Source organism: Solenopsis invicta, chromosome 4 (genome assembly GCF_016802725.1).
Source record: "Solenopsis invicta isolate M01_SB chromosome 4, UNIL_Sinv_3.0, whole genome shotgun sequence".
Classification (NCBI taxonomy): Eukaryota; Metazoa; Arthropoda; class Insecta; order Hymenoptera; family Formicidae; genus Solenopsis; species Solenopsis invicta.
In genome coordinates, this window is record NC_052667.1 from 17,518,443 (window position 1) to 17,540,151 (window position 21,709).

Sequence of the window (21,709 nt, forward strand, 5' to 3'; positions counted from 1 at the left end):
CCATAAGTTCTGTGAATATTACTTTTTGTGGCATAAATTAACACCAAAACAGCACTAATTGTAATTGTTTTTATTTTTCTTTTTTTTTTTTAATGGTTTTGATGGCTTGTTGTTAAGTTAGCAGCGCTACGAATTCTTATAAACGATACGAGGTACAAAATTGCTTCTTACTGCATAAATTAGTACAAAATGAACACTAAATCATACAATCCCGTTTAATTTTCCTCATTTAGTCCTACTAGCTTAACAGAGGTAAAACTGTGCCTCTCTACCACATACTAAGCGAACGTAGCATATACATACACTTAACATTATAGCTAACACAACCTGCTTATTCATCACACTCGGACTTTCAGTACGCACGATCGACACGAGCAGCTATCATCTATGAAGATGGATTTTACTGGATTACAGTTGTTATCGATAAGTAATCTTTTACGTAAAACGTTGGCTTAACCGTTAAGATTCATCATATATATCCATAATAGATGTTTAATAGACGTTCCATTGAGCTATGACTATGGAAGATATCTAATGAATGTTATGTTTTGTTGTAGCATTAGCTACTTTAGTCGTCTTGCATATCCACTTAGCAACAATCACGCCACGAGAGCTCATTGCATCGGAAATGCAAGATTGCGGAATTTGCCAATCGTGCGAGCAACGTAAGCATCGCACGATTGACGCGAGTATGACCATATATGGTCATCGCGAGGACCTAATGCTCCACCATATGGGAAATACCGAAACTATAAGTTAGGCTGCCTAATTATGGGCAGCGGGAGATTTTTAATGTAAATTACGAGCGGCACGTACGCGCTCCACGATAAGTCGGTTACCCGACACCCCGCACAACATTCAGCGGCCGAGTGCGCGATAGCACGTGATCCGTTCACCGCAATTCGATTATATAAAAAAGAGAAATCTTTTATATTAACGTTCGGGAAATAAAAGTGTCAATAAGAAAGTGAGAGTGTTATTTGCCACCCCGCACGTTCTCCAAGCGTCCTCCTCGTAGGTTCTAACCCTTCAGACGGACCGAATCCCAAATATTTTATCTTGTTGCACCCGTCGGTACAACAGTTCTATATGGGAGAAAGAAAAAAAAAGAAAAAGTGAAGAAGATATCAAAATGGTTTACATGTAATATTTTTAAAATGAAGCGCGACTATTGGTGCCAAATAATCTGATTGTCCCACAAATGGAAAGTATTGCACGGAAAAGCCAGGACTCGGTAAATACTCAATTTCTCCAACATGCTCTTTATCAACATTGTTCACTCCGTCGCACCACAACCAGATTTGGAACTGTTTAAATGTTATAAAACGGATTATTGTACATACACATGTATATCTCTGTACACAGTAATAAAAAATGTATATAATAAAATCTGTCTTTTAAAATTTGTGTATTAAATTTTTAATAACTGACAAGGACAGGTACGGAAGTATGCCCCTCCGATTTTGAAGTTGTACCCCAGCCGAATATGGCCCAACTAACTTATTTTATTTTTATAAATTCTATTTACAAATATATTGAAATAAACTAAATGAGAATAAAATATTTATTTTAACCACTCGCTAAAATAAAATTATCTCCTATATAAAAGATTTTTAAATAAAGAAAAAAAGAAATGTTTTTAAATTTTGACATTGGGCCTTATTAAATTCTTGTGCTTGTAATAAGACCCGAATTAAAAATAAATTGAAAATAACAAAGGAATTAAACATTATTTTTCAATTCACTGTTAAAATGATTATTAATTACAAATACAAAATCCTTTAAGGTCTATTTTATTGTAAAACATCACAATTATTTTTAATTTTGTCTATAATTAGTATTTTAACTTTAAGAAATTCTGGCTATTTTAGTTTAATTTTAGCTTATGGAAAGTTAGCGTCATTGAAAATCGTTATTCTCTGTTGCAAGCCACATAAATAATAAACAAATGGCAATGGTTATAACAATAAATGTATAAGAGGGCCTAATTTAATAATACATTATTTATAAACAAGTATACTTATTCCAAAATGTCGATATATATTTTTATTTTTTTCAATAGTTAGAAGGTTGAATTATATTATAATATATCGTAATAAATTATAAAATAACGCATACTTATTAAATTTACAACAAATTTTTATAAAAACAGCTGATTTACCCACTTTGTTACACACTTTTGTTACATTGAATAAACATGTGGTTACTGGTATTAATTCCCTAGTTCCTCTTTATCAACTTCCTATGACATATCTTTTAAGCATATATTTCAAACATAAAGTGCATTTTTAAATAGTAAATTTAAAAGTGGGCCTCATTTAGTGCTGAGCCTTATTCGGCTAAGGTACCTTAATACGAATCAAACTAACGGATGCAAATTTTTTTTTATACGTGCTCGTTTACTTTTAAGAGGTAAAACACACTTTTGAAGAAGATCGGTTTTTTTTAAGCAAATATATCGTCAAAAGTGTTAAAAAATCAAAAAAATGTTCTGAATAAAAATTGAATAGCTTAAGAATATTCTGGCTAGACAATCCCAAACAAAAGTTGCTTAAATTTGAAATTGATGAAATTCTGCGTTATTATAAATTAAGACGTGCACAATATGTGCTCGTATCATGTATAGGACTTGAATAATGCCAGTTAACATGATATTTGGCAGTACAAATAAATATATTTGTATTTTTTGCGATTGTCGACAAAAAACTTTTGGACGTAAATTTTACTAGAAATTAACTGTAAGAAATGAAAAAACTAAACGCATATTGATAACATTTAATGTAATTTAATATATATTAGATATCGAATGATATTTAAAAATCCATAAGTTACTTAAATAAATATCATTAACATAGAAGAGAAGAGGGTAACATGGCACCCATTTCCATTTTATTAAATACCTTTATTTAAAATTAGTATTTACTATTGAAACTTGAACGATTACATTCGTCAGAGTGTTGTTTGACACATTCTAGACTAAAAGTAATAAAATATTTATTATTTAGGGCATGATTTATAAAAATCTAATGCGCTGCATAATTGGTGAAGAAAAAAAGTGGTTGTAATATGGCTATTCATAAAAATAATTTTACAAAATTAGTTTACTTTAAAAGAAACACAGTACCTTGTTACAAAATTATATATTTATAATTTTCCATTGTTTAGAATTTCCCTAATTTAGAATTTTCTTGCGTTTAGAAGCTTTAGAAATACCATTAGAAATTTCATTAAAAATATCATTTTATCCCTGTTTAACATTAAACAACAAGCGTAAAATGATATCTCTATTGCTTCTAAACACCGCTCTTTAGAATGACAATCGATTTATTGAAGAAATATTTCGATATAAAAATTTTGCATAAAAAACCATATTAACAAATTTCCCTGTTATTGCTTCAACTTTGTATAACTCAAAATGTATACGGCCAAATAAAAAGTAAAATAACAAAAAAACATTTGAGTGTATGTACCTTTGTGTGATAATACACTCAAGTTTAAGAATAATGAGAAAGTGTATGTAATTAAAGGTTAAATGTGTAAAAGTTTAGAAGTGCTCAAAGGTAAAAATGCCTAATAACAATTATCAGTCATTATGTATTGGCATATTAGCATCACTAAAAAACGGCGGACTACTAAACGAATAACTCCATAAGCCATTGTTAGAATACTAATAACGGAAATAATAGAGGTAGCCATATTGTCGACAGTAGCCATAATATCCTCTTCTTCTCTAATATTTGCCCTTCTAGCACTTCATACAAGTAAAAATAGAGTGTGATTTTATAGTGTGGTTATGTAGTCCATTCGGAAATTAGAAGTTTACTGAAATTTTGCGTCATTGTTATCTTAATAACAAGTTAATAAGTTGATATAAACTTTTTTTAGAAATATTGCTCAATATTTTATTTACTCATAAACAAAGTTTCAGAATATTGACAATGTTGCTTCTTTATAATTTTGTTGATATAAATGGAAATGCACTGCTACACTATAAGAATACATGCAAAATTTAAAGTTGAATAACTCGTGAACCAGTTAAAAGATCGATTTCAAATTTTAAACATGTATTCAGACAGTAAATAGAAAAAATTTTTTAAATGTTCAAAGCATTGTCAATGTTAGACGTTATCGCCAGTACATCCTTAAAAAGTACTTTACAACATTGATAAACAACTTTTTTTTTTATTTTCCCTCACTACTTATCTTTTTTTTAAACATTTTTATTTCTTTTTATAACCAAATTAAAGCTTATTTTATCACGAATTTAACAATACATGATAAAGTTACTTTTTAACATATTATTTTTCAAAATTTTGTTGTACCCAGTATAACCACGTTAATAACGCGCATAGCAACAAGAAATTAAGATTCCTATTGCTATGCATATGCGCAGCGGATTCAAATTTCGCATACGCAAAAGAATTGAAAGATATTGATGGTCTTTCAGGCTTCCGGCCTGAAATACTATCGCGCTACGCCAGCTACTGCTGAGTCGCTTTCCGGTACTCGTATTTCGGCTAACCGTGGGAGTTGCATTTTGCAGGAACGCAATTAGTTGAACCAAGTGACAAATTTGTGGATAAGTAGAGCGACCAAATCGGAAAGCGACGGAGAGTCAAACAAACAGCTGTCCGGTGTGTTACTCGCCATGCATGACTTGACTTACACGTCGAGCCGGTAACACAATCCAGAGAGGAGCGCCGATCTACTGGGCCGTCCGGGAAAACAAGTGTACAAGTGACACATATAATCACACAACAAGTGTAACGAGGGTAAAACTGAAGAAATATACATTTATATTAACGTTGGGAACTCAAGAATCTACTCTTTAACCCGTCAACGCGGCCCTTCCTCGAATCCTAACTCCTCAGACGCTGTAACGATCTCGAAATACCTACCGACGTGCCTGGACCATCACCGGGCACAACAAATTATTAAAAACGTCCTTATACGCATGTTATGTATACACGTCAACTCTGCTGTCAAATCTTCCCCAGTCGTAACAAAAAATGTTATGACCAAAAAAATTGCTCGCACTCTTGCACTCGCGCAATTACATTAATACTAGCGCTTTTAGTATACTAGACAAGCTTTTAAAGTAACGATTTATTGACATATCGTGTAACATCAAAATCAAAACTAACAGACAAAAGCGTCAACAATTAACGACGATCAATCATCAATCAAATATCGATAAACATAAGGACAGCCACTTGCAAGCTTTTTTTTATATGGAGAAATCTATCATGGATATCCCCTACTCTCGGGGAAAAGGGGGAGGTTATGTCAGACTCCTACTGACTAAACTGTTGAAATCTGTCGCCTTACTAAATTCATGAGTTTGTCATATACTAAGAATGGAAACTTATTAAAAATTAGCAAAAGTTCCTGTGAAATGTATCGTTGTAAAATAACATTTCATAAAATTATTGCTAAAATTTTTTGTTTTATTAACTTGACGAGTATAGAAAAAATTAAATTAAAGCATGCAACAGATGTCTGCTTTACAAGAAAGTTAATTTTTATTAAATTTCTTTTTAATATTTCATACTCATAAATTTTATATAAAATGCACTAATATTTAAAATATGATAATGTTAAAATCTTCTACCTTACTAATTTATTATCTTAAAAAGAAAATCTTACAATTAGTAAATATTAATTTTTGTTTTTATATATGTACTGCGTTACAATTAGTTTTATTTGAAAACATCAACAGTTTCAATTTCTGCATGTGGCGTGGCGCTAGTCTCTATCGTGTACATGGAGTCGCTTTTCGCGCGCATTGGCATGAATTTGCCGAGGTTCATGGAAAAATCTCGGATAAAAGAAACCGAGGCGAAGCGGTCTTCTTTAGGAAAGAAGTTGAACTCCGCAAAAGACGATTTTCCTCCCAAAAATGATGCGGGATAAACGAGCAAACTGAAACAAATTAAAACATCCAACAAATATCTCATTTTAAACAATAAAACACCGGAAGAAAATAATTCAATTTCTTTTTCTAGTCCCGATATTTTTGTCCCGTCTATTCTAACTTGGGAACTTTGCGGATCAATGGTAAAATCATTTAAACTAATGATAAAATCATACACATTTAATATCATTCTCATTAATAAATGATTTTACTATTTGAGGTGTTCAATAAGAAAATCCTTTGTTCAATAATAAAATATTTTACCATAGGATGTACTGCAATAAGAATATCATTCAATCAATAGTGTATTAGTTACCATTAGATACTCATCAATAGGAGTACTATTCGATCAGTAGTATAATATATTTTGCCATTGGATTTATGACAATAGGAACATCATTCGGTCACTGATGTAATATTTTGCTATTATAATAAAATTTATTTTATACTAGGTGTCAAAAAACAATCATTTTTGCTCTTGTGGATTGATAAAGCAAGTCAAACTAGATAGAGAAGAAAGGTCTTTTTCATTATTTGCAATAGTTAACGATTTAAAAATTAGTAAAGTTCGGCAAATGAGCGCGTATTTTCCCTGTCAACCGTACACGAGGTCTACCTATCGATCGCCAGGTTATGAGCAATCGGAAGTGGCGGCGCGATAAGAAGAGAGAAGCAACAATTGCTACCGACCAGCGCGCTGGCGCTCGGCTGCCACACACGCAAAACCGCGCACGCACGTGTTAGCGCGGAGGAGATCGGAAAGCAGGCATAAGGTGATTGGGGCACGCTTTATCGTACATCTTCCTCGCTTGACACTTGGTCGAGAGAGAAAGCATGATACGTGTTCGTGCGTGCGTGCGTGCATGTATGTGTATGGGTGTGTGTGTGTGTGTGTGTGTATTATCACGTGTTTTATAGGTCGCTGAAGAGTTGCGGCGAAATACGTGGATAAACAGAGAGGGGAAGTCATACGCAAAGCGCGCGCGAAAGCGACGAAGAGCATATCGAAATTTACTAAATTACAAAAAGTTAGGCGCCAGACACGGTTGCGTCATCAGATCCAATATCCAACGCTAAACACTAATCTACACCGCGCGATAAATTACCAGGTGAAAACGCGAAATCGTCGCTCATACGTGGTCAGCTAGCTTCTCTAACCGCCAGAGGGGTAGGGAAGCGGAGACAGGGGCAAAACTGCTCTCGCGGAGAAAGATACGGATAGGTGAGACGTCACAACAAGCAAAGAAAATATTGAGGTTGATGTAACAAACATGAATAAAATATATTGTAGTCACGGATAACAATGGTATACAAGATGAAGAAAAAATTATAAGCGGATGCACTAAAATGACCAGAAGAAAGGACTATGACTTATGATAACTTATTTAATCTAACTTATCGAAATAATGTACACGAGATCAAGTGCAGCTTTGGCTGAACGCAAACCTATCCGATAGCAAGGCTTACATTAAGAAAATATAACCGATTCCGAATTAGTGAAAGAAAAGATACAACATAATGACAACGCGATTGCCGTCCGCCAATCAAACGATGGACATGGCGGTCGTGCGATCACGGCCGCGGCACGATTCACGCACGTGCACGCGGGTTTTGCGGCTTTCCGGTGCAGCCGATCGTTCACATATTTTTCACAGGGGGACAAATACGTAGCAGCCGACAGCTGGACGGTCCGGCAAATTCCCGTACTTGAGATCGACTCCCTGAATCACCAAATTTTTTGCGTTCAACCGCGGCAGACGCAACGCCGACACTAACACTAATAGCAAATTCGATCGCTTGCACTAGTGTACACTGCAAATTTTCTCAGTACAACGTGTTCGATCGATGTCCTCTGCTCAGTGCACTGCGCTCGTCGTATTTGGTTATATTGCATTGTTATAGTGCACATCTTATGGTGTTTTCGATGACTGTCTCATTACACTAGTGTAGCACTGACTTTATATTTGAATACACAAAGCAAACTGATGGAGTGCAAAATTTATTGCACGGCCAATTTTAGCTGTGCAATTTTCTATTACTACTAGTACAAAGTAACGCAATTTTCTATTACTACTAGTACAAAGTAACGTGTAAAAAGGTTACAATGGAATTTGACCAATTCATATTTTTAAATGAAATACTAGAAAGTAACAGTAAGAATGATGACAAAGTAGTGAATTTTATAGTTGCAAATTATATTAAAAATAAAAGACCAAAAGTACAAAATTATATCTATTAATATTATAAATTAGTATTCTGATAAAGAAGTAACTAAATTTATATTAAGTATTTAAATACTCGCACAGCACGTAATATTGCAACAATATTGCGACAATATTATGATGTCGCATTAATATTACAGCGATATTGTAATATTGCTATGATATTGCAGCAATATTGCAATATGATATATTATAATACAATATTGCTATGACATTGCAGCAATATTGCAATATGATAAATAATATTACAATACTGCAGTGATATTGCATAAATATTCAAATGCGATATATTGCGTGATAATATTCCTATGACATTGCAGCAATGTTGCAATATGATATATCATAATACAATATTACTATGACATTGCAGCAATTCAGCAATATGATATATCATATTACAATATTGTAGTGATATTGCAGAAATATTATTATGTGATATATCGCATTCTAATATTTCTACAATATTACTGCAATATTGCAATGTAAAATATCCTATTGCAATATTGCTGCAATGTCATAGCAATATTACAGTGTGGTATATCGCGTTTTAATATTTCTGCAATATCACTGCAATATTACAATATTGTTGTAAAATTACTGTAATATCTTAATAGAGCGCTATAAACGCAGCTCTGAATAGATATTATTTGGAATAAAAAGAGTTCTTCCGAAAACCTAAAGAATATTTTAATAAAAATGGCGCGCGCTCTGGGCGTCAAGGTCGGACCCGATTATATCGTTGCGTGCTTTCAAATACCGGCCAAGGAAGATTGTTCCCGCCCTTTAATAGTCAAGTTCTCCTCGATCGAGTTTAGGAATCACCTGCTGGCGGGGAAAACGGGCGAACGATGTACTCGACGGATCATCGTTTCCGGATTTGCAGCCGAGAACCATCGAAATTAACAAACGTCTGCCGTCCTCCACCCGCGGAGTCTTTGCAGCGGCAAGGGGCGCGGTTAGAGAGGGACGTCTAAGCCGGGCCTGAGTTTGGAACGGGCAAGTCTTCGTCAGAAGACACCCTGATATCTCACCCATTCAACTACTCGGTAGCATCTCTCCACCCTGATCGCTCCTCCCCTACGCCCGGCAAGCCTTACATTCCCGATATTATAGTTCAACTTCCAGGATACCGGATTATTAGAAGGGACAGAGAGGGGAAAGGGGGGGGGCGTGGGCGTATTTGTGCGTCACGGGATCGGAGCCGTAATCCTCGCGTCGTCTCCAGCTGGGTACTGCGATCAGCCAGAGTACTTACTATTAAAAATCTCCCCGACAAGGTGCAAGCTTCTTCTTCTCGCAGTAGTCTATCAGCCTCCTAAACTAGGCCACCTTTCGATATTCAGAAACAAATTCGAGAGACTGCACTCATCCTTTACAACTGCCCGTTTTCCCCGCTATACTAGGCGATTTCAATATCAATCTCAACCGGTCTACGCATGACACCGACTTCTTGCTTGATTTCATTGCCTCTAACCACCTCCACTTAGTACCTTTTGCAGAAACGTATCAAACCCCGCTATCACATTCTAAGCTCGACCACTGCTCAGTCAGTGATATAAACCTCATCAAATCTTGGCATCAGCAGGCAGTTCCGTTTCTTTCAAACCACTTGATAGAGGTGACACTCAATTTTCTTGTCAATAGAGTCCCACCCTGCACTATCCGCATAAGAGACGAGTTTAACTTTTATCAGGGCGGTTTCTATTCTTCTCTGCTAGCTCACGACTGGCCTGCCTTGGACCGCATGAATGACCTTGATCATAAAATTGATTGTTTCTACCTTTCTTAACTCTTAAACACGTAAGTGGGTCTGAGAGACCCCATATGAAGCTTTGAACGCTTGCTATGTGAAGACAGAATTAGATAGGAGGTTCGGACTAAGACGTAAAAAAAGTTTGAAATGTCCTCTTTCAATTGATATGATTGATCAACTTTTTTGATCAACTAGAATTCAAACGTCACGGCAGCAAAGTTTTGTTAGGGTCAATGCGACCCATATAGTGTGTAAGTGAAACCTTTTTGTGAGTATTTTACATAAAAAAGCTGGACAAAATACGTTCGAACAGGTCGGTTTGCGGATGTTACTGGCATATACTCTGTCTAAAGTTGGAATACTATAAAATGCTGTAAAAAAAGGAGTTTTTCCGAAATATATCATGAACATATCAATTTTCAATTTTAGACACGATTTCATCAAAAATACCTCATATTCCCCTTGTTACATAAGTACATTTTTTAATAGAAATGACAATGATATGATTTTTTTTTGAAAGTATGAATTTTTAGCTTTACAACACCGTATTGTAAAATTCTTCAAAGTTTTTTGTTGCAAAGATATATATTTTTTTTAAGTGAATTTTTAGATGCCCAAAAATACCTCATATTCTCCATGTTACATAATTATACTTTTTAAAAGGAACGACTTTGCCAAATTTTATTTTGAAAGTGTGACTCTTTGGCTTTAAAACGCCGTATTTGAAAATCCTTAAACGTTTTTTGTTGCGAAGATATAATTTTTTGAAGAAAAAGTGGATTTTTGACCAATTTCTCATTTTTGCTTAATGATTTTTTTTTATAACTTCACAATAAATTATTTTTTGACAATGTCGATTGTGTAGTCACACTCCTAAGATTTTGAACTTTTGTTTAAATAAAAAATTGTAGAAAAATATTTATTGTAATCATAGTTATAGCTTCTCAAAATTGAAAAAGTCTCTCAGACCCAAAAATGTGTTTCCGTATTTTACAGGATCGGTGTGTTTAAGGGTTAAATTTATCCATCGAATCCTTCTTACCGTTTAAAGTCTTCGTCGCCAACAAGCTCCCTGCCCCCTGGCTTAACCATTCTATCAAAGCCCTGTTACGCCGTAGGGATGCCGCAAGAAGAGCTTTCCTTCGGCGTCCTTCTCTCGAAAGGAAGGAAGCTTTTTGGGTGTTGAAAAACGAGGCAAAGTCGCGCATCGACGTTAGCAGAAGTCTCGACTTACAAAACCGGCTAGGTGGCAGAATGAGCCCTACCAGACTCTGGTCAGAGCTTCGCTCACATGGCCTGGCCAAGCAGTGATTCACCGATCCATTCTTCAACATCCCCCTAGAACTCAACACCTTCTTTACTTCTATTCATCCTTCTCCCCCTTTTGATTCCACAATCCCTCCTGAATCCCCTTCCCGTCTTTTCACAGCTTCCTCTCTCTCGTCTCTCTCCGCGAGTGTGAGGCCTGCCTCTACACTGTTTTATTTTCTGTACTTTTACCGGAAATGCTGCTGAAGGCTTTGAGATCAAGCACATCAAATTCTACCGGTCCGCATGGTCTGAACCGTCATTTCATTAATCTTTGTCTCCCCGTCATCTTTCTGATAGTCCTAGATCTCTTCAACACCTCCTTCAGCTCCTCCACTTTTTCCTCCTATCCTGGGAACGGTCTCACGTCCTTTCCCTCCCGAAAACTAATAATCCTACTTCCCCTCCTGATTTTCGTTCTATCTCAATGCTCTGTGTTTTGTCCAAGATTCTTGAGCGAATCGTCTTTGATCTGTCTGATCATCTTTCCCGATACAATCTCCTCGGTCCTTTTTAAACAGGCTTCAGGAGAAACCACAACACGCAAACCGCTCTCATAAAACTAGTAGATGACATTCGATTAGATATCGACAAGCGAAAGGTTACTTTTTTTGTCATGTTTGACCTTATCAAGGCTTTCAACTTGGTCTCACATGCTCTCCTGTTGCACAAAATGCGCGATTTTTACATTTTGCCATCTGTATTGGCCTGGTTCAGCTCTTACTTGTCAGGGAAATTCCAAAGTGTGCGAGGGTCCGACGGGACATTCTCCTCCTGATCGCGCATCCGGGCTAGTACCTCAGGGTTCTGTCTTCTGTCCTCAGTGCTCTGCTGTTTTCAATGTTTATCAATGATCTTAGGCGTTCGCTTCGACATTGCAATCATCTGCTATATGCAGATGATCTGCAAATCTACATTCAATTTCCCCCTCACGACCTCAAGAAGGCAACCGGAATGATCAGGAAGGATATCGTCGCAATTAAACGGCAGCCTTGAACCATCTACGGCTTAATGCAAAAAAAAAGCCATGCTTCTTGGCAGTGCCAGATATGTTAACGCCATCTCAACCGCGAATACTCTACTTACACAACATGCAAATAGAGTTTGCGGACTCTGTTTGCAACTTAGGACTGAACATCACCAGCAGTTTCAATTGGCCGACCAAGTCTGCTTCACCTCACGCAGTGTAAACGGAATTCTCTGGCGCCTAAAGTATTACAGGAATAGTTTTTTGCGTTCTCTAAGAGTACGGCTCATCACATCGTTCGCTTTTCTCCTCTTTGATTATTGCCGTCGTGTCTGATCTTACCGTACAACAAAAACTTAAACTCAAGCGCCTGATGAATGCGTGTGTTCGTTTCATTTTTGACCTCCGTCGGGACGAGCATGTGTCTCCGTTTTACAAGCGTCTCGGATGGCTTACCGCCGATGACCGGAGAGAATATCCTGTATTCTGGTTTACATCATCATCCACTCAAGATCTTCTCCCTTTCTCGCCAGCAATTTCCAGACCTCCCTCCCTTCCCTTTTCCACCTTTGCTCCACCGCCTCCCACATGGATTTTGCTTTACCTTCCTGCCATTTCTCCATTTTTTAACATTCATTTATTTATACCAGTTGTAAGTGGTGGAACTCCCATCCACCTAGTGTGAGGGAGACAAACTCACTAAAATCATTCAGGCTCTTACTCTTCGATCATCTGCGGAGGAGAGGCGCGGGCCAACCTCAAACCCAAATGCAACTTAATTAAGTAAAGACGCGGTTACTTTTAGGCACGCGTCACTAACAATGCTACTCACAATCTTTCTCTCAACGTTATGTTGTCTTTAATCTTTATTTAGTATATTATTCTTAATGTTCTCTTCAATAAAGGCATCTTGTTTAATTATGCATTATTCTCTATTTTTAGTTCTGTATTCTGTTCTATTCAATTATTACTTGTACTATTGTTTTGTTTTGTTTTATTTTTATTCAAGTTTATTAATTGCTTTATAGTTAAAAATGTACATCATTTTCTATGCATTTACATTATTGTTTTATACCATTTTGTTCTGTTAGTATTAAGTTTAGTTTTTCTATTAATTTTTGTATATCTCGATTTTGCTTTACTGTACATATTTTTACAGGGAGGTCCCTAGAATGTTAATAAAGAGTCAGTCAGTCAGTCAGTCTCTCTCTCTCTCTCTCTCTCCGATCACGTGAGATCACTTGCTTGCCTGTTCGCTCCGCTTTCTGAGCTTTATTTCTGCTGCTTTCTGCCCTCCGGGGCCGCTTCTTTCAGCCTCTGTCTGTCAAGGGCCTCTTTCACTTGACACCACACTGTCGCGGTGAGTGTCAACTTCACCTTTCGGCGTTCTCTCGCTGCTTTTCTGGCTATCTCTACTCCTGGAGGTTATGGGTCTCTCTTAGCGGCATTCTGCTCTTGCGCCTGCGCCGTGACTGGAGCGCTTTCGGCGTTCTGCTACTCATCGCCGGCGAGCGCGCGCCTGAGCGCGTTCTCAAACCTACCTGCTCCACATCACCTGTGCGTCCCGCAACACTTCACGGGCCGGCCTAACAATCTCCAGCCAATCAGTATGCCTCTGTCCTGCCGAGTGTGCAAAAGGTTTCTGTCGGCGACAACAGCAATCCAATGCGAGCGCGATGCGAAGCACACCTTCCACGCGGAATGCATGGAGCTCCCCACCGACTCAGCAACCTCTCCGGACATTTTTTGTCCAATTTGTCAGGAACCTTGCCGCTCTCGCCTTTCCGCTCTCACACCAAGTGACTCAGCCGCTGTCTGCCCTGCTCCTCCAGAGTCCGATTCTGACTCCATCCTCTCCGCTCTGCTCTCCAAGATGTCGCGTATCGAGACACAGCTGCGGGACCTCTCCACAATCAAGACGCAACTGCTGGATCTCTCGACTATTAAGCCGCAACTTGCTGCCCTCGACACGCGACTCTCCGCTATGTCGGACACTCTCACTGCGTCCATCCTCGATCTCAGGACGCAGCAGGATGCTCTCGGTAGGCGCATGGATGCCCTCGAGATGCGCGGTCCGTCCGACGACCAACGGGAGTTCGAGGGGATCGAGGCAAGGCTGGAGACTCTTGAGCGGGCCAAGCTGAGCTCGGAACTTATCATCTTCGGTGCCAGGGAGCCACCTTTTGAAGCCCTCCGCGAGACTGTTTCGAGCATTGCTGCTGCCATTGGTGTGGAGGTCGCCCCTGGCGATATAACTTCGTGCTTTCGCATCCCTGCCAAGGGTGGACGACCTCGCCCTATCATCGTCAAGCTGACCACCTGCGACGCTCGGAACCAGTGGATCGCCGGGAAGAGAGCTAAGGGGATGCTGGATGGATCCGACGTTCCCGGTCTTCCGCCTGGTATCATCGACATCAACGAGCGGCTTTCTCCTCGGGCCCGTGAGGTCCTTGGCGAGGCGCGGCGCGCTGTCAGGGAGGGACGCCTGCATCGCTCGTGGGTGAGAAATGGGCTCATCCTTGTCCGGCGTCACTCTAACACCCCCCCTATCCGCATCCGCGACCGTGCGCACTTGCAATCGCTGATTTCGGGGGCGCCGGTGCCCTCTTCGGGCGGGGTTGATGTCGGGCCGTCTCCGAGCGGTGCACGCTCCTCCTCTGCGCCTGCGAGCGCCGCCGGTCTTTCGCGGCCTCCCCTGGCTTCACGATCGACCCCCGCGCCGCCGACTCCACTCGGTCCCCTCCCACGGGGTGCCCCTCCTAACATTAACTCCGACGCGGCTGCCTCGGCTAGGGTCCTGCGGTCCAGAAAGGACTGACGGTCTGCTCAGGTCGCCCGTCTGCCTCCGGAGTACCTGCGTCTCTGCCACGTGAACTGCCAGTCGCTCCTCCCCCATTTCTCTGAATTCGCGGACTTTTTCCACCGGGAGACTTTCGATATTGTGGCTATGTCGGAGACTTGGCTTAAGCCTCATGTTCCCGACAACTTCGTCTCCCTTCCCGGCTATCGCGTCATTCGACGCGACCGCGAGGGGAGGGGGGGAGGGGGGATTGGCGTTTACGTGCGCGGCGACATCGGCGCTTCTATCCTTGCAGCGTCCCCTGGTCCCTACAACTGCCAGCCTGAATACATGCTGCTTCGCGTTTCCCCAAGGGCTTCCCATCCTTTCCTTCTAGCCGTCATCTATCGACCTCCCAAAGTCGGTCATCTTTCCATCTTCCAAGCCGACTTTGAAAAATTCCTTCCCTCTTTCCGCAACGCAGTCATCATCGGAGACTTTAACATCGACACCAACCGTTCCACTCACGACACGGAATCTCTCTTGGATTTCTGCTCCACCAATCATCTTTTTTTCGTTCCCTTCGGCAACACTCACCATACCACCACCTCTCATACCAGAATCGACCACTGCCTCGTTAGCAGCCTCTCTCTCGTAACGTCTCACCATCAACTTCCAGTTCCGTTCCTGTCCAACCACGACCTCATCGAGGTGTCACTCAACTTTCTCATCCATCGCCTCCCCCCTCGCCTTGTCACCATCCGCGATCACTCTAGGACCGACTTACAGACTCTCCACAGTCTCCTGCTATCTCCCAACTGGCTACGCATCCGTAATTTCTTCCATGTCGACGACATGGTTCTCGCTTTCTGTCAACTCCTTACCTCTGCTCGTGACGAACTCTTCCCATTAAAATCGTTCATAGCGAGGAGACCTCCCGCCCCTTGGATAAATGACACCATCCGTGATCTCCTGCGAAGGCGGGACGTAGCTAGGAGAGCTTTCCTCCGCCTCCCCTCTCCCTCGAGGAGGGAAACCTTTCGAGTGCTCCGCAACCAAGCCAAGGCCGCTATTAAGTCTGCCAAAAATACTTACTTGACTAAAAGGCTTGGCTCGACCTCCAGCGCAGCACGATTATGGTCCGACTTGCGCTCTCTGGGCCTCGCTAGCGCTGGGACCCAGTGTCCGCATCTAAACGTCTCTCTAGAAATCCTGAACTCCTTCTTCTCCTTAGCTCACCTCGCCTCACCCGACCCCCCTATCCCGCCGCCAGGCTCTCTTCAAATCTCTCCCTCTAGCTCACCCTACTCTCTCTCTCCTCTTCCTTGCTTCTCTGTCTCTTCCTCGCCTCTAGCCGACCCTTCCACCTTTTACTTCCTTCACATTACACCCGACGCTCTGTTGCGTGCTCTGCGCCACAGCACCTCCAACTCTTCCGGACTCGACGACATCAATCGTCGCCTCATCTTAATGTGTCTTCCGTGCATCTTTACTTTCATCCTTGATATCTTTAACCGGTCCTTTACCACTTCCTCCTTTCCCTCCTCCTGGAAACTCTCTCACATTATTCCACTTCCCAAATCCAAGCATCCCTCCGAACCTTCCCATTTCCGCCCTATATCCTTGCTTTGCTTCCTGTCCAAAGTGCTCGAACGCGTTGCCTTCGAGCAACTTTCCTCCCACCTATCGACCTACAACCTTCTTGATCCTCTCCAAACCGGCTTCCGAAGGGGGCATAGCACACAAACGGCTCTACTGAAGCTGCTCGACGATGTGAGACTGGCCATCGACAAAAGGATGGTCACTTTGCTCGTCCTGTTCGACTTTACAAAGGCCTTCGATACGGTCTCTCACGAGCTCCTTCTTCGTAAGCTGTGCTCCTTCCGCCTGTCTCCCTCCGCCTGCCAATGGGTGCGGTCCTACCTTACGGGGCGTCACCAGCGTGTGCGTGGCCCGGACGGCTCCTTCTCGTCTTGGATGCCTGTTCTCGCCGGGGTCCCTCAGGGCTCGGTTCTCGGCCCCCTGCTCTTTTCACTCTTCATTAATGATCTCAGATCCGTCCTAAAACATTGCAACCACATCCTGTACGCGGACGACCTTCAAATTTACATTCACCTGCTGAAATTGACGCCGCTCTCGCTAAGGTCAGAGCGGACATTGCCGCAATCGAGTCCTGGGCCCAGAACAACTTTCTCATCCTTAACGCTCGCAAAACCAAATCCATGCTCCTGGGGTCCTCTAAATTTATCAACAGCATCCCCTCCTCTCGTATCCAACTTCACCTCAACGGTGCACCAATTGAAATAACCGACAAGGTCACAAATCTCGGCATTTGTCTATCCAGCTCTCTCAGCTGGTCGGAACAAGTTCGCGGCACCTCGAGCCGCGTCAACGGTATCCTTTGGCGGCTAAAAGCTTTCTCCGGCTGCCTCTCCTTGCGCCTCCGTACTCAGCTCGTCACGGCTCTCATCTTCCCCGTCTTTGACTACTGCGCGGCCCTCTTTACAGATTTAACGGGGCAACAAAAACTAAAGCTAAGACGCTTAATGAACTCATGCGTGCGGTTCATTTACAATCTTCGCAAGGATGAGCACATTTCGGGGTACTACGAGAAGTTGGGGTGGCTCAGCCCTGACGACAGGAGGGAGTATCTCACATGTTGCCTCCTATTCTCTATCATCCTTAATTCGTCTCCCTCCTATCTCTCAGAAAATTTCCGTCCTCTTCACCGCCCTCTCTCACACCTGCGCTCCTCCCCCTCCTCTTCCCTCGATCTTGCCATCCCCTTCTGCCGCACCTCCACCTACCAACGTTCCTTTCATTCGACCGCATGCTCTCTTTGGAACAATCTCCCTCCTGCCGTCAGGGAGACTGCCTCAACTAGCGCCTTTAGGCGCTCGCTTTTCGGCTATTTATTGAGCCGCGGTCGTGCTATAACCCCTCCCCCCCCCGCCAGGCTCATAGCGCTCTTCAACTTCACTCACCACAAACATTACTATCACCGATATGTTATTTCATTTGTTTTGTTTTGTTGTTACAGAATTATTGTATAGTTTAGTTATCTCAGTTATATCTACTTCTTCTTTGCAGCTTAGTATTCTCCTGCAATTTCGTTTGCTCTTAGTTTGTAAGTGATATTATTGTTACTCTCTACGTTTTTCTGTACTTCTGCGCGTCCTTAGAGGGCTTGCCCTAGGACAGAATAAATGCTTATTCATTCATTCATTCATTTTCTCTCTCTCCATCTGGTTTAAAAAAATCTTAAACATTCTAAAATGCACAACTGAAATAAACGTTTTGACGTTTTTGTAATAATTTATCAATTTAGTGTAAATTAATTAATTGTTTATTTCATTACAGTTACAATAAATGTTCGAAGTGTTCTCTTTCTACTTCAATACACATTCTTGCTCTTTTTCGTACATTTTGTGTAGCTCTTCGAACTTGATCATTGTCAATCCTTTCAATAATGCGCAATACTAATTCCGTCATCTCGTCAGTTATCTCAATGTTGATGTGCATAAATATTTTTTCTTTTATTGTTCCCCAAAGAAAAAAATCGCATGGATTGTAATCCGGAGATCGAGCAGGCCACGGAGTTATTGAACCTCTTTTGAACCATTGAAAGAAAAGTTTCGTCGAGTTAACGGCGAACTATACCTTTAAATAAGATTTATTGAGATTGATATTAAAAGTATTTTAATGACATTTGAATGTAATGTTTGTCTCAAACAAACGATGTGTTTTTAATATTAATTATAATTAATCTAATTAATGAGAAATTGTATAAAAGCAAGTTATTTTATCTATGTACGCTGTGAAAAAAATTTTTGTGGTTTAAGTAAATACGTTATTAGAATCATTCAAGCAAATTTATTTTACATAAATAAATCTTACTTATTTGTAGAAAATATTATTGCTTTAAAGTATTACTTACTTTTTTGAAGTAATATTTACTTGCGTAAATAATTTACTTGAATGGTTCTAATAACATATTTACTTAAATCACAAAAATTTTGTTCCCATTGTAATAATTACTATTGTTAGTAAGATTTTTATGATATAAAAATTAATCTTTAAAGGTATACGATAGTGTCATAACTGAGAAAGCAATTTTCAACTAATTTCAATAAATTTTAAATTTTATTAGTAATAAACATTTTTATAACAAAAAGATATCTTACGTGCAGAATAGGCAGGTATGCCATCATGCAAGAATATTGTAGCTCGTCTATTTTCGCCTGTTATACTACCAGAATGGTTAAATTCTCAAAGATAACTCAATTTTGTAAGAAACAATCTGCCAAATTTACTAGTCTCAAAGAAAAATAATTTAGACGATCTAGCGTTAAATATATACAAAAAAGAGTAAAAATGTGTATCGAAGTAGAAGGAGCACACTTCGAACATTTATTGCAACTGTAACGAAATAAGCAATTAATTCACACTAAATTATTACAAAAACGTTGAAACGTTTGTTTTAGTTGTTCATTTTAAGATTTTTTTAAACAAGGTGGAGAGAGAGAGAGAGAGAGCGTGTGCGTGTGTGTGTGTGCGCGCGCGCGTGCGTGCGTGCGTGCGTGCGTGCGCGTGCGTGCGCGTGCGTGCGTGCGTGCGTGCGTGCGTGCGTGCGTGCGTGCGTGCGTGCGTGCGTGCGTGCGTGCGTGCGTGCGTGCGTGCGTGCGTGCGTGCGTGCGTGCGTGTGTGCGTGCGTGCGTGCGTGCGTGCGTGCGTGCGTGCGCGTGTGTGTGTGCGCGCGCGTGCGTGCGTGCGTGCGTGTGCGTGCGTGCGTGCGTGTGCGTGCATGCGTGCGCGCGTGCGTGCGTGCGTGCGTGCGTGCGTGCGCGTGCATGCGTGCGCGCGCATGAGTGTTCAATGGTGTGTATTTCCTCCTCTCTGATCAATTACTGCTTGCAAGCATTCTTGCATATTTATACATCTTGCAATACGATCTTGCGGAATTTTGTGCCAAATTTTCGTTAAAATTTCTCCCAATTCTTCTAAATTTTGCGGCTGTTCTTCGCGACGCCTTAATCGTCGTTCTTGGCGTCGACGAAATAAACGCTATGATCGACGTTGCGTTATGCCAGTACGCTCTTACAACGGCGGTTCCGTGATGGTGTATATCACTTACAAGACAAAGTGATCTAGTAATCCTGCCACCTCCGGCAATGACGGGTGTTTGTTATATCAACGATATTTTACGACCACACGTTTTGCAATAAAATCGAACCTGTCGGAACTTTATTTTCATGCAAGACAACGCTCGACCTCATACGGCGAATATAACGCGACGTTTTTTTGAACGACATTAATAACATGTTGAAACTTCGAGCTTTAAAATGGTTTTTTATTTTTTGTCTACGATGAATTTTCATGGAGTACGGATATCATTTATAAAAAATGCAGGTTTAGCTTCAAAGTTGCGTAATTCGGTCAAAAAAATCGTAGAGAAATTTTAAAAAAAGCATTTTGTAGGCAAAAAGGTTGTAGTCTATGAAGATTTACTTAAATTATTCGAAAAAAATTTGTTGGTCGAACTGCAAAGTGTCAAAAATACGAAATTTTAAAGAACAAAACAGGGTGTGCTTTTTACTGCATGAGACAAAGAAGTTAAAAGAATTTTGAAAATCTGCTGATAGAGCGTAAAAGTTGGATCTTCAAGCTTCAAAATGCTTTTTATTTTTTATCTACGATGATTTTTCACCGAGTTACAGTCATTTGAAAATAGCCTAATTTTTGATGCCTGAAAAGTGTTCCCTATTTTTTTTTTAGTAGTGTGTGTGTGTGTGTGTGTGTATAGGGGAGACCGGGGCAAAGACCTTCTTTTCTTTTGTGTCTCCTGAGTCCTATATTAATTAAAAAAAAAACATGAGCCGGTTTGAAAGGTTGAACCTTTCCCTTCACAATGTCGGTATAAATAGAACATGCAAATGTACTTGCTTTAAAGTACATATAAAAATGTCGACCAATGTCAAGAATTAAGAATAGTCCCAAGCCCGTGGTAATTCGTAACTAGTCCGGGGATATTCCGAAATTTGTATTTTAAGATGAAAGTCTGTAAAAAAACTGTTGTTAAGACTTTCTTTTATTTAAAAAAGGATGTAGGTATACAAAAAACAAATGTAAACATACACGTTCGCATGTTCTTTTATGCCATCGGTGTGACAGATTTCCTAACCTCACAAGTGTCAATCTTTAACGCTTTATAACTTTTTACCTGCTTAAGAGCGACGATTTTATATTCATATTCATGTTCTATGTACTAAAAGACACAATATTATCGAGTTTGAACTAAATCAATGAAGAACTTTACCTCAATGTTTAACTCTGCGTAGCGCAGACGTTCGTAACACAGCCGAAGGATTAGGGTTACCCAACTTAGGTTAGGCGCTGCAATCAGTATTAACGAATCGCTCCGGTGCTCGGTATTACAAATAGCCCCAACATCAACTGTGCGCATTATTGCGTATGATCAACAAAAATAGATCACACAGCAAAAAGTAAACACGAAATGTTTCAAATACGTTCAACTGAACACGATGCATTTAAAGTTTTCAAAAAAACCTTATTATCTTATTTAAATTTTGAAGAAATGCCGACTATCAGAAATTACTTTGACTGTCGCAAAACACATTTTTCACTACTACGACTTCAATATGACGCCGTTACCAACAAATCTTTGTTAGCAACATCGTTACATTAGGACGTGTTTACTGTGTTTAAAGTAAATTTTTAATATGTACCCATAAAAAGATATTTCCAA

At 40.2% G+C, this 21,709-nt stretch overlaps 1 protein-coding gene across 1 annotated transcript in view; it reads right to left on the reverse strand.

Moving 5' to 3' along the window:
- LOC105200444 (sodium/potassium-transporting ATPase subunit beta-1) overlaps positions 1 to 21,709 on the reverse strand; it is a 223,991-nt gene that overhangs the window by 51,069 nt on the left and 151,213 nt on the right. Inside the window, exon 6 of the mRNA XM_039447782.1 lies at positions 1,142 to 1,307. Within this exon, the coding sequence (XP_039303716.1) occupies positions 1,142 to 1,307 (166 nt within the window). The remainder of the gene's footprint in view (positions 1 to 1,141; positions 1,308 to 21,709) is intronic.